The sequence below is a fragment of the Camelus bactrianus genome, chromosome 2 (assembly GCF_048773025.1).
Source record: "Camelus bactrianus isolate YW-2024 breed Bactrian camel chromosome 2, ASM4877302v1, whole genome shotgun sequence".
NCBI classification, from domain to species: Eukaryota; Metazoa; Chordata; class Mammalia; order Artiodactyla; family Camelidae; genus Camelus; species Camelus bactrianus.
The window spans coordinates 69,398,819-69,411,470 of record NC_133540.1 but is presented as its reverse complement, the minus strand read 5'-3'; the positions used below and the strand labels follow the sequence as shown (position 1 = coordinate 69,411,470).

The 12,652-nt window shown below is 45.6% G+C and overlaps 1 protein-coding gene across 10 annotated transcripts in view; it reads left to right on the top strand.

Moving 5' to 3' along the window:
• The window catches only part of BMPR1B (bone morphogenetic protein receptor type 1B), a 348,600-nt gene extending 342,411 nt beyond the window's left edge, over positions 1–6,189 (top strand). For all 10 annotated transcript variants that reach the window (XM_074343640.1, XM_074343622.1, XM_074343610.1 and 7 more), the window contains 2 exons: positions 769–899; positions 2,378–6,189. In XM_074343640.1, the coding sequence (XP_074199741.1) occupies positions 769–899; positions 2,378–2,503 (257 nt within the window). In that variant the 3' untranslated portion in view covers positions 2,504–6,189. The remainder of the gene's footprint in view (positions 1–768; positions 900–2,377) is intronic.
• The last annotated feature ends 6,463 nt before the right edge of the window (positions 6,190–12,652 follow it).

Here is a 12,652-nt window from a genome sequence, read left to right as displayed (position 1 = left end):
ATTAGGTATTAGGAAAATGAAATGAGACAGAATTTAGCGTGGTAAGTAGTATTTCCCTAAAGATGACGTTCTTTTGTATTTCTTCACTCTTCTTTCAATAGTACCTATTTTTTCCTAATAGTAATGTTTTCCTTGTAGGAAGTTTAGATAAATGTAGAAAATTTAAAGAAGAAAATAAAAATCAGACAGTCCTTGCACCTAAAAATCATGGTTGATATTTTTAGGTGTGTATAGTTTTCCAAATTTTTAATGTGCAAAAATACATTCACGTGATTAAACAGAAAAAATGTAAATCTGACATTTCATTCAAGTAGGATATCCTGCCGATTTATTATGAGATCATAATCTCTTACTGCAGTAATAGAAATAGTTACATATTGTGCAGTGTGAGTTTGGGGTGTGTCTGCCAAATTTGCACTGAGATATAATATAGATTTTTTAAAATTTGGCGTACAGTATAAGAGCCTCTATAAAACCGGAAATAAATTTGAGATGCTTGTTTACTTAGCTTCTGGAAATTAGAAAAAAGGCTTGAAGACATAATAATGTTTCATTATGCTTCCCGTTCATTTTTTTAAATTAGACTGTGTCATTTGGACACATTTTATCAAGGTGGGTTTTTTTTTTTTTTTAATTTTGCTGTTTGTTTTTTTTTTTTTCAGCCTGAACTCTCTTTGGTACTGATAGAACTTTCCTTTGAGAACAGTTTGTTAGACTTTTACTTCCTCTTCCCAGAAAATAATAACAGTGATAAAACCGTATTTTCAGGGATCGTGGAGGAGTATCAGCTTCCCTATCATGATCTGGTGCCCAGCGACCCATCTTACGAGGACATGAGAGAGATCGTGTGTATCAAGAAGCTGCGTCCCTCCTTCCCCAACCGCTGGAGCAGTGATGAGGTGAGGCTGGTCACGGTGTGGCTGCAACCGATGTCAGAACAGACTTTTCTCCTTTTTCCAAAATTCCAAACATTCGTTACAGGAATTCTTCTTTGCCATGACAGGGGTGGTAACGGTGCCTCACGGGGATAATATATATGATGCTGAGTGCTGAGTGTTCAGTTATCTGTTCCTTTCTCCTGTTTGACTTTGCCACTTCCAGACTACATTGACTGGGTCCACATAGAGCCTGCCTACCCGGTAACATTATTTCATTTGTTGGCGATGTCCTGATACTTGTATAAAGACCATCATTTTTCTGCATGTGTGTTTGTAAAGCATCGTGAATGTTCTCCGTGGCAAACTCACATATAGCGTTCTCTCTCTGCAACGAGGGGAAAGATAGGCACCTGAAGGATAGGGTTTCCTGTACACAGAGGTGGTACAGGTTGACCTCGTTGAGATGCCTGACTGTGCTGGGGACCTTGGTTAATGAGGATGATGCGATCCCGTGGGAGCAGACACACGTTCAGCTTGGCTCTGAGTGTGTCATGGCGAGACCTAAGCAGGTCCAACGGGGAGCTGCTCAGGAGGAGATGAGCTGGGCCCACCTTGCCTTTCCTGCCCCTTCTCCACCCACCCAGGCCTACAGAGCCCAGCAGCCCTCGGAGGAGTGGAACCTTCAGGGAAGAGTTTGAAGCATCCCCAGGAAGAAATGCACCAAAGCCAGTGCAGACAAATGGACAGAGCACTGTATAAGCTAATTCTTCAATGTTAAGAAATTTAAAAATAACCTTTGGTTCATTGGTTTTGTGGCTAGCTACTGAAATGCTAAATAATACATATGTTTTCCAGTGAGCTGGGCAGAAAACTTTATGAGATGCTGGAGTTATATAATTTTGAAGGTAGTTATGGGCATTAATATTACTCAGAGTCCCTTCACTGAGGATTTCTAATGAAGTGAAATTGTGCTTTTCAACAGGAAGGCCAATAATTGAAACCACAGGAGAACACAGGAGAAAGTGGTAGTGAGGCTGTGCACGGGCCATTAATCTTGCTCAGTGGTACAGCGTGGTGCTATCATGGTGGCCGACAGCTGCGGTTTAGCAATAACCATGTTTGTCTGGATAGTATGGAATTAGATAAAAGACTTAAGCTTATCAAGTCTTATAAACAACCTGGGAGTGTGCAGAGGAATCCAGACTCCCTGCGTATTTTTGTATTTGTTTAATCTGACTTCAGAGACACCCTTCCACAATCAGCAAAGCCACCTGCTCACTCCTGTCACAAGGAAGACGGGAAAATCTGTTTTAGTCGTTTGAAATTTGCATAAGAAAATAATTTTTATGGAATTTTAGGTCTGCATGGTTTTAATGGGTACCTTTTAAATATATATTCAAACTTTAGAAACCCAAAACTAAAAAGCCAGTAGCAAGCGCCACCCTCGCAGGTAACAGATTTCACCAGTGTAACTCCAGTTTTCCTTTGCCGTCCTGCAGTGTCTCAGGCAGATGGGGAAACTCATGACCGAGTGCTGGGCCCACAATCCTGCTTCAAGACTGACAGCCCTGCGGGTTAAGAAAACACTTGCCAAAATGTCAGAGTCCCAGGACATTAAACTCTGATCTGAGGGCAAGAAGCAGCATCTCTGGAGGAAGCCAGCAGGCACTCTTCTGTGGGTAGGCAGAGCAAGAGATGTTCCAGAAGCAGCCACAGTGCAAGCCTTGAATGCCGTCCCGCTTCCCAGCAGGCTCGGCCTCACCTCTCAGGGAGCAGCCTGCAAGGAGAGAAGTTCCCAGAAACACGGATTCATCGTGTCTGTTTGTAGGAGGGAGAAACTGCTTGGGTAACTTGTTTAAGATGTGATGCATGTTGCTTTCTAAGAAAGCCCTATATTTTGGGATTGCCTTTTTTTTTTTTTTTTAAAGATGCTTTAATTTTGCCAAAATAAAACAAATAAGGTAGATGTTTTAAGGTTTATACTATTACAGTTTAAATAATAACAACACAAGTTCTTCCCAGAAGCTCTCCTGGAAGGTAAATGCAGCTGTGTGTTGCCATGGGTACTTTGTGTTGCACTCTACCAATCAGAAGACAGTCTATGAAGGGGGAGAGCAGCGAGTGGGACTCATCCTGAAAGCCCCCTGCCCCCCCCCGCGGCCCGGCCCGGGCCGTGTGGACGCACCTGGGTACGGACACCGCCTGGCGGGGCACAGTCTGGGATTCCTGCAGGTGACCTTCTGCAACGTCAGAGGATGCACAGAACAAATGAAGGTTTTATGTGACTCTATTAGATGTAAATGTTGACACTATTCTTCAGAACCACTGTGTGTTTCTGATTCTGTTAGGCATTTTCTTTCACGGTAAAATCCCTTCCTTTTCAGTAAACGCAAACAAAGCTGTTTTTATGCGCGGAGAAGTGGCCCATGCATGCTTTTGATCATGCAAGTGAAAGGATCAATATTAAGTAAAATGGCCATCAGTTGTGTGGAAGACAAGGTGCTTAAAAAAGAGAATTTGTTCTTGTGCTATAAGATGTGTCAGAAAGGTAGGGGTTGAGGGTGGAGGTGCAAATGCCTTGTTTCTTAAATACTCAGATGAGCCCTTCTCAGAAGCACCAGGGAAAAGTTGGCACACCTTACCGTGCACAGATAGAGATGGCTTCTTTTTGTTACCATCTGCCTTCTGCGTGTCTGAGTTAAGGGAAGGAGAGGAAACATATGTGAGGTTAATTTAACTAAATTTTAATTTAAAAATAGATAAATAAACCCTCTGGGAGAGGAGAGGGATGCTAGTGGAGGCCACAAAATATTATGGCTGCTGCGATCTGCTATCCTAGGGTAGGTATGGATCGAGTATGTACATCTTCTGTGATAATTTCACATCTTAGGAATGCTGGCTGTTTATTTTATTCTCATGATGTTCAGTTCACTTTTTAATTTATTATTTTTTCTTCTCTGTGGCACTGGTGCCAAACATCTCTTCACCTGTTCAGTTCTGTGGGGTTTGACCTTTTGAGCAAAGTTGAGTCATGTCATTGACAGGGCCAGTATTCCTTAGCATAATAAAGGTTAAAATTGTATATACATCCCTTTCAACTTCATTTAATTCCTGGCTGTGGTTTTCTTTTCCATAGAAATTCTGTAGTGTTTAGTAAAGAACTGGGAAGTACCTCCTCTCACCCCTTAAAAAAAAAAAAAGATTGTACCTACCAGAATACTCCAGAGGGCAGTGTTTTATAACACATTTTCATGTCACCACTTGGTGGCTGAAAGATGGAGAGTTTTTGAAAATGTGACAGCTGCATGAAACGTGGGGACTTCTTCCTCACTTCTGAAGTGGGCCTGCAGCTGGTGACAGGCTCCTTCAGGAAGCATCCAAGGGCAGAGACTGGCTGTGAGCTGTGCTTACGGTTTGGAAAAGTGTCAGAAGAATCAGTGTCCTGCATTCAGCATTCACTTCCCAGTGCTTCATAACCACATCTCCCTGTGTAACAAAGAATATTTTCTTAATCCTTGAATATGAAAAAGTTTCTCTTTTTTCAAAGATTAAGAACAGTTGGTTCCAAATATAATGGTAATCAGAATGCTGCTTTTACTGATATTAAGATAACCTGAATAGTGGTGTAAAGGTTCCTTTCTCTTGTGTTAAATCATGTTCTTTGTGGTAGCTGAGGAGGGGTATGTGGCTAGAGCTAAGTGTGCTAATCATCTGAGCCCAGGGGAGAAACTTCAGTGCCTCTAATCAGGTCATCTACAAACAAATAAGTAAACATTTAAGTTTTTGTTTCTTGACTTTCCCTAAATTTAAGTGATGTTGGGCTTACGTCTTAGGTAAAAATGTGTTCTGTGTTTGGTGAGCTCTTATACATGGATAACTTCAAATCAGAATATGTTGTAGGGAAGTGATGATTTGAAAGTAAACTAGATTTCTTAGGGAGGTGTTGATTTCTGTGAAGAAGGCTAAGAAATTAAAATAGAATCCAAGTTTCTCCTGTATAACTTGTTTGTTTGCTTTAGAAAAAATGGATAGCTCACTTTCTAATCCCCAACCCGACTGACTCACTACGAACATTTAAAAATATTTCCTGATACTTAAAAAGGCCCATTTAGTTATTATAGTCTTTCAATGAGAGAAGAATTTATTTATGAATAGATTTTTCTTTGTATCTTACCAAAATCCACCTTGCTTAGGGAATATTAAATTGTCCTTAAAGAGACTACCTACTTCCAAATAATTCATTTTAATTTTTAAATTTCTGGTAGCTCAGAGTGAATTTTATTTTATTTTTTTGTTTTGTCTTTCAGTAAACTCATGGGAACCTGGAAATAATGTAGTTGATTGCTTATTTTCAGGATGATTTCAAAGACTAAGATTTTCTTCTAATCGCTTCCCTGCAAAGGAATCCTAAAATATTACTTGTTAGCTAATACAAGTTTTGTATGCTAAGATGTTTGTTTGGGTTTATAGTTTTTGTATGTGTGTATATATTATATAAATATATATGTATATATAAATATTATGTTCAGTCTGGAGTCTGGCACAACTCCACCATGTGGATTAGAGAGTAAAGTATTATGGATGGTAAAGTACTAAATGAAACATAATATTTATTTATAAAAGGGTGTGGATTGTTCATCACAGGCGACAGTGCTGTGAACACTGTGAGGAGACAGGCCTTTGACCTCCTAGAAAGCACCGCTCAAAAGTCACTAGTGACCGTTCTTTTTGTTCTCAAAACAAAGCTTCTTGGAAAGCGTACTAAGATTGTATATGCAGGGGATTCTCTGACACATTTCAGTTGCTGTGTAGCCAGCGAGAGCAAGTGCTGGGTAATGACCGATTTTCACGTTCCCGGGGTCACGCATAGTCATCACGAGTCAGTGTCCTGTGCTTTGGTCTGTTCTGGTTCTTCCTTGTTTGTAGGTGGAAAGGCACTGAAAGAAGTCCAGTTTTTTAAACCTGAATAATTCTGTCATTACATCTCCTTAGAAAACTTAGTCACATCGCAGTGGAAATGAAAGAAGTGGCATCAGAAGTGGCTTAATTTAGCAGCTTTGATTCCTTTTGTAAAACAAAACAGAAAACCAATGCCACATTTCTCGGAGAACAGTTAGGATATATAAGGGATTTTGTTGTCTGTCTGTTTCAAAAGAAGACTCACTTGTGTTCTTTCAGGGAACCAGTGCCTTACTGAGTTTGTATTGTATATACTGTAATTATTCAGGACTAGGGAACAAACAGTTGTATTTGTTACAAATTGTATATGGCTTTGTTCTAACATTCCCCCCAATAAAACGGTTTCATTCTCGCCTTGGAAAGAACAAGTCTGTTATCTTACAGTTGGGTCTTTTTTTCCTCTTCAAAAATAGGCGGGAAAGGCAGCTGAGGAGAGCAGTGCCGGTAAGTCTGTACCTTTGGTGGCAGGAGAGCAAGACAGAAGGTCCAAGGGCTCCTGTTCTGTCTGGTTCGGAGGCACAGTTGTCTGTGGGGAGAGAGGAAAGGTGGAGAAGTCGGTGGTCTGACAGGAGTGACAAGGTTTACAATTGCGTTGTGGGCGATCACAGAGGGATGGTGGCCACGCCAGGGGCACTAACTGCGTGGCTCAGTGGCTGAGCTGTGGCCTCTGGACCCTCAGGCAGCCACGTGAGTCCAGGCGTGCTCATCCGCTCGGTTCTGTGACACTGGGCATGTTTTGACCTCTTGACTCAATTTGCTTCCCTTGCAGATAAGAACAATACTTCTCTCTGCTGTGTGCGTCAGTTCTGAAGAGGAAGTGAAATGATCCATGCGCCAAGCATGAGGTGAGCACTCAACTACTACTGAATAGTAGCTGTTACTGCAGACTTTGTGAAGCTTTATGACTTTACTTTTTCATCAGTGACCCAAAACAGGCGTGGAGACTGTGGCCTGGATTCATTCGCGGGAGGCGCAAGGCATCAGGCCCAGGTGGCAAGGGTCGTGGGAGATCAGAATTACCACCCTCGGGGGTGGCTCACGTGGTCCAGGGGTGGGAGGTGATGAAAGAGGAGGCAGCTGATAGGCTGAAAGAAGCAGGTCAAAGGACAGGGAGCTGCGCCGGGGTGGAGGGGGTGGAGGGGGTGTGGGCGCAGTTCCTGGGAAGGGGGCTGTGTTCAGAGTCAGGATTCCAAAGACGGAGCAGCCGGACTGAGGACAGGCTGAAGGTGTGACTAGAGGGGTGGGCGGATTTAGTTAGCAGACAAGATTGTTGGTGATGAAAGAGGAAGCCAAATGCCAGGCCTGCAGATCTGTCTCTGGATTTTGAAGCCTCCGGGGATGGCGGCAGTCCAGTGACGAGAAGGTTGTGAGGTGAGATTCTCCAGGGCTGCAGAAGCAGCGGGGCGGAAGCGGAGACAGGCTGGTGGGGCCTGCTGGCCTGACGTACGGGGGAGCAGGGCTCTGTGCATGGGCGGTGACCTGGAAGCAGCCTAACAGTATGAGAAAGACCCTGTCCTCCCCGCAGCTGTGAGGTCCCTGGGGTGTGGGACCACGAGAGTGTTGCTGGGGTTTCTGAGCCAGTGCCCCTGAGAAGAGAAAACCCTCTGCAGGGAGAGGGGGAAAGTGTTAGATTATTTTTCCAGGGACTGGACATCCTGGAGGGCAGAGTGGAAAGCGTGGTTTGGAGGGCGTCCTTGGGAGGCGGGTGAGGAGAGAGGGAACCCAGCACGGGTTGGGCACGGACAGCACAGGAAAGTGTGCATCTCAGTTACCAGGGGCTCCCTGGTTTTTGTGTGATTGGCCGTGTTTAGGCAGCTGCACTTTTGCCCAGAGAATTCGTCCCAGCATTAGGACTCAGATTTTACTCCCACCCATGGTTTCACTTTCTCAGCTCTGGGGCAGTACACTGGGACCACGGTCCCCGCCTCGCAGGGCTCTTGGGAGGAATAGGCGGGGTGACTGTGTGAAGCGCGTGGTGACTCGGGCCAGGCTCACAGCAGGTGCTCGTAAATGCTGCTCTCCTCCCTGGCGTTAGTTTCACAGGATGTAAAGCTAGCGACATTTACAACAAGCCAGAGTCCGCTGTGGGGACATCCCTCCCACCCTCCCTGCACCCCTCTCCTGTATGCTGTGGGCCTCCCAGGACTCAAAGGCCGATGGATAGTAAATCCCAGCTGAGGTGAATAGGGTCTTCTCTTGGGACTTTTAAGTTGCAACCTTGGTTCCTTCAGGTCACAGCAGGGCACAGGTGACCCCGCTCTCAGAACCTCTCTCCCTGCAGAGCAGTTCCTGCCCTGGGTGGTGGCATTCACTGGCTGGAGGGAGCCCTGGGCTGAGGAGGGTCTGAGCCGGCCTGTGCTGCTGCAGAGAGCCCATGTCCCAGAACTTTCCAGTGACCGCAACCAGACAGGGGCTCAGGCAGGGGCCTCACGGACTTGACTTGGAGGGTGTGTGCACCCTTTGCTGGGTTTGGTTTTCCCTATGGGAATCCCGGCCTCCAAAGCAGGGCCCAGCGGACGGTTGTGGGCTGAGTCTGCGCCACTGTGAGCTTGCTGTGCACAGTGCTGTTTTGTTCTTTGAATTTCTATTCTTCGAATGGAGCTAAATTCCCAGCCGCGGGACCCACTCCTCCCCTCTCTTTTACCCAGGTTCCACTTCACGTGTGGCCACCACTTCCTCAGCCCCGACACACAGCCAGCTCTGTGACCGGGCTGGACTGAGTCTGAGGTCCGGGGGCACCGCTGCTCCCCAAGGCTGTGAGGCTGAGGAGGGGCTGGGGCGGGAGCAGCCCGCACAGTCCTCTCACTAAGGACGGGGCCACCGTGTGTCCACTGCGCACTTGGAGACTTTCTCTGGCTCATCACCCTGAACAGGGGGGCTGGCTGTCCTGGAGCAAGTTGAACAGGCCTGCCTGGGCCTCCCGTTCCCGGTGCCCCATTCATTTCCTACCTGCCGGTGCGGCTGTTTGCAGACTTCCTTTAAGTTGGGGTCTCAGAGCGTTGGGCTCCCACTCCTCCTCCCTGGGGCCTCCTGACCAGCCGTCCCCAGACGTCCTTCTCCCCCTTAACTGCTCACTGGTCTCCTGGGAGCTTAGAAAACTCCCACCGCCCAGGCTACACCCCAGACCCATGAATTAAGATTCTCTAAGAGTGAGGTCCCAGCAGTGGTATTTTTTTAGATCTCCTAGGGTGATTCCGAGTGTGGAGAGGCCCGAGAAGCATCGTTCTAGAACCTCATTGTGGCCCCCGGAGAGGCTGTGATGACCATCCCTGCAGAATCCAGGAGGCTTTCTGTCCTACTGAAGGAACACAGTGTGAGTCTTCACACAGAGGAGGCTTTATTACAAAGAAACAGGGGAGGCGGGACTCTCTGTTGCTTATAAATATAATTTATTACCTGTTTAAAAATTCTTCCTTACATTTTATACATGGTGGCTGACAGAATAAATGCAGGCAAATTTACAAACCCAGGGTCTGCAGGAAAGACGGGGAGAGGCAGCCGGCGAGAGGGGAGAGGCACGGCCAGGCGGGCATCCCTCACCCCCGCAGCGGACAGGTCGCCCAGAGAGCACGCGTCCGCTGGGGAGCTTCTGGAAAAGGAATTGCATAGAAGGTGCAGCAGGAGGGAACTCCACCACAAAAGAAGTGTTCTGTATCTGAAAAGCCAAGCTTGTGTTGTCGTGTTTAAAGAAAGAAATCCAACCAAGCACAGAACCTTAATCTGACATTTCTGCGGTTGAACTGTTCCACGGGGAATAGCAGGTGCCCGACACGCCCTTCACAGCGGACTGCTGGGGAGTTTCCTCTGACACACTCTGCTTCTCCTCTTTAGAAAGGGCGAAGAGGGAGGTCACCAACTTGCAACAGGTCAACATTAAACTCAGTGAACACATACAACACTGTGACATCCAACACACACATACATACACACGCACACAGAGGTGATATTCCCTGCCACTGGGCTACGTGCATTCTGTCTGGAGAGTGAGGGAATCCCTTCCAAGGGGCGGCCTGGGAAGGGGCGAAGGGGAGAATGCAAATCGCACTCAGCTTGTCCTGATCGCTGTCCTCTTTCTTTCCCAAAGCCTGGAGGAGTGTGCATTTGAATGTATACCCCTATGTTTACAGGTGTCATAGGGACTCTGAGCACATACAAGGGCGAAGGCATTTCCCGCTGGCTGTAGATTTTGTGCTCTTTCATGCTGTTCTAAACAGGCATAACATCCAGGACACACAGCTCAGGCCATGATTCTCTGAGGTTGTGCTGATGATCAGAGGTCAAGGGCTCATCAATTCTTAGGCTGCTGATCAGCAAAATTTGCCTACGACTCACGTTCTGAACTCCAGAACTGAGCGTTATTTCACCCCAGGTCGATGCCATCGGGTTTAGCAGCAGCTCTGATTAGTGCCAAGCCCAGCAGACCTTTGGAATTTAAGGTTGGCATGTAGGATTCAAGCATATTTGTAAAAGATCCTGAAGTGTTAATGGCCTTCAGCAATGCATCCTTTCGCTGAGGCACAATCTGAAATGGCATGTTAGAAGGCTGGTGTACAGGAGCAGAGCCTTCAGCTGGTGGGCAGCTGACTGTATCTCAGGGCACCGTTCTTGTTTTCTACTCAACAGCTGGTAGGCCAAGACTCTTGTGACGTTCTGCAAGGATTCCTGACTTGGGATTCCGGAAGATCTCTGGACAGACCTCTGCGCTGTGCAAGAGTGTAAGTACACGGCAGGCTGGGAAGCAGCCTCTGACACCCGCTTGGTTTTGTGTGCTCGTGCATTTGTGCAGGCCTGTCTGTCTGCCCTCCTGGCAGCACCTCCCCTGTCTGTGTTAAAATAGGGCGAGGCGTGTATGTTACATGTGGTTGAATGAGCCCATTAATATCCCACCTGGAGATCAACACAGGGAGGTGACAAGCCCACTGTAAAGAGAGCCATGAACTCTTCTGAAGACAGATGTTTAGAGTAGTATTTCTGAAAATGAGGGCGATCACACAAGGCTGATACGACTAAAGGATCAGGAAGTTAATTGTTAGTCTGAGGGGAGACTCGCCCGGTGACATACAAGGCCATCTCCCTACTTTTCAAAAATAGTTGATTTTCAGTCATGAATTCTGGAAATATTTATGATTCCATTTGGCTTACTTGACCTGTATGGACACAGGCTTAATTTAACAACGGTTACTATGTATTTATTCCCCTTATGCGTTATTCCATTAAAAAGATCATTAGCGATGCAAGGGAACTATTTCAAAGTGATCATTACAGCCAGAGATTAAACAGATGGGTTTCTTAGGGTAAAGAAATAGCACTCCATTGCACAGAGGCAAAGTTCTAAGGATTTCAGTCAACACTAGCTCAGTCAGGTTTAAAAAAAATACACACACAGAAACAATCCAAAGAAGCAAAGTGTAATAGTTGGTCCTATGAGGCACTCGAAAGGTAAATCAATGTTGTATTTCTTTGAGATAATCAATAATAAAAATATTTTCCTTATGGGATCCATAAAATCTAATGCTCCTTGACCCTTATAATCATCTTTACAAATAACTGGCTTTGAGCAAAGGCATTCTGATTCACAAAAGCTCCTCTGTTCTCAAAGAAGATGGATAAAACCTAACTTCACTTTGGCTGTTTCCAGCCATCCTGTCTCTCATCGGCTTTGGCCTTGCACTGAGCTTCTCCGTGTGAAACTGCTAACTTGTCGAGAACAACTGTTCAGCAAAAGCCAAAGCTCCCATTCAAGCTGAAGACTGAAAACTCGACAAGTGAATGTCTTCCACCTACTTGACGCTCTCCGGCAGGTCAGTACTTTTACTTTCTTTGCCTCCATGGGGGTGGAGCGTGTAGCGGCAAAGGCTTGTGAATTCTGGGGAGACAGGTGTTCAGCTGCTGCCTTCCCCGGACGTTACTGCCGGAGGGGAAAGCAGACCAGGAGCACAGCAAGAGCCTTGTCTGCTCCTCTCCAGAAGTCAGAAATCTCGATTCTACCATTGGGATGTTTACTTTGAAGGCATTTCACTTACAGGAGAAACACCTCTGTGAAAACACTGCTGACTGTGGATTCCAGGGTGCTGTGGACTCAGTCTCCATGAAGTCTCCCTGAAGAACGGTTCTATGGTTTGAATGCTGGGAGACTAAAGTCTATAAAGTAACAGTATATATAAAAATGGCTGATGGCTATGCACTTCAGTCACGGACGTCTCACCCCAAATGCGGCCCTGCTTTGGAGGCGCTTACATGGCTCATGTGAGGATGGGGATTTTTCTGCGTAGCTGAGGTGAGCAGCCCCGCCTGTGTTCATGCTGTTTATGAAAAGGCTGTTGGCTGTGAGCGCCTCGGTGTTACACGTTTGGCATCGCCTTGTGCCTAGTTATCAGTTCTGAATCTAACTTCTGTTCCTCCCAGATCACTTTAAGGAAATCTGCATGAATTTGGTGAGAGGAAAATGAAAACAGAATGAAACCTCTGCCTTTAGATCTCCAAATTCAGAAGAAAGGAAGCTAATTTCTTCTTGAGTAACAACCACAATTTTCGCTTCACTGGACATAGTACTTTCATTTGCATATATAAAACTTATTTCTACATGGATGCTTTTTCCACTCCAAAACTAATTGTTAGAGAACTAAAAGATGATTTAAAACACACAAAGCCCAATGAAAAATATGTGTTAAGAACAACTCTTTAAAAACTGTTTTGTAAAGATTTATATGTATTTCGATAATTTCTATAACCAAAATCCAACTTGAGACATGTTGTGTATCAATGAGTAACATACTAGGTTCATAATGACATAATTTTTGATATGGGAAATTCAA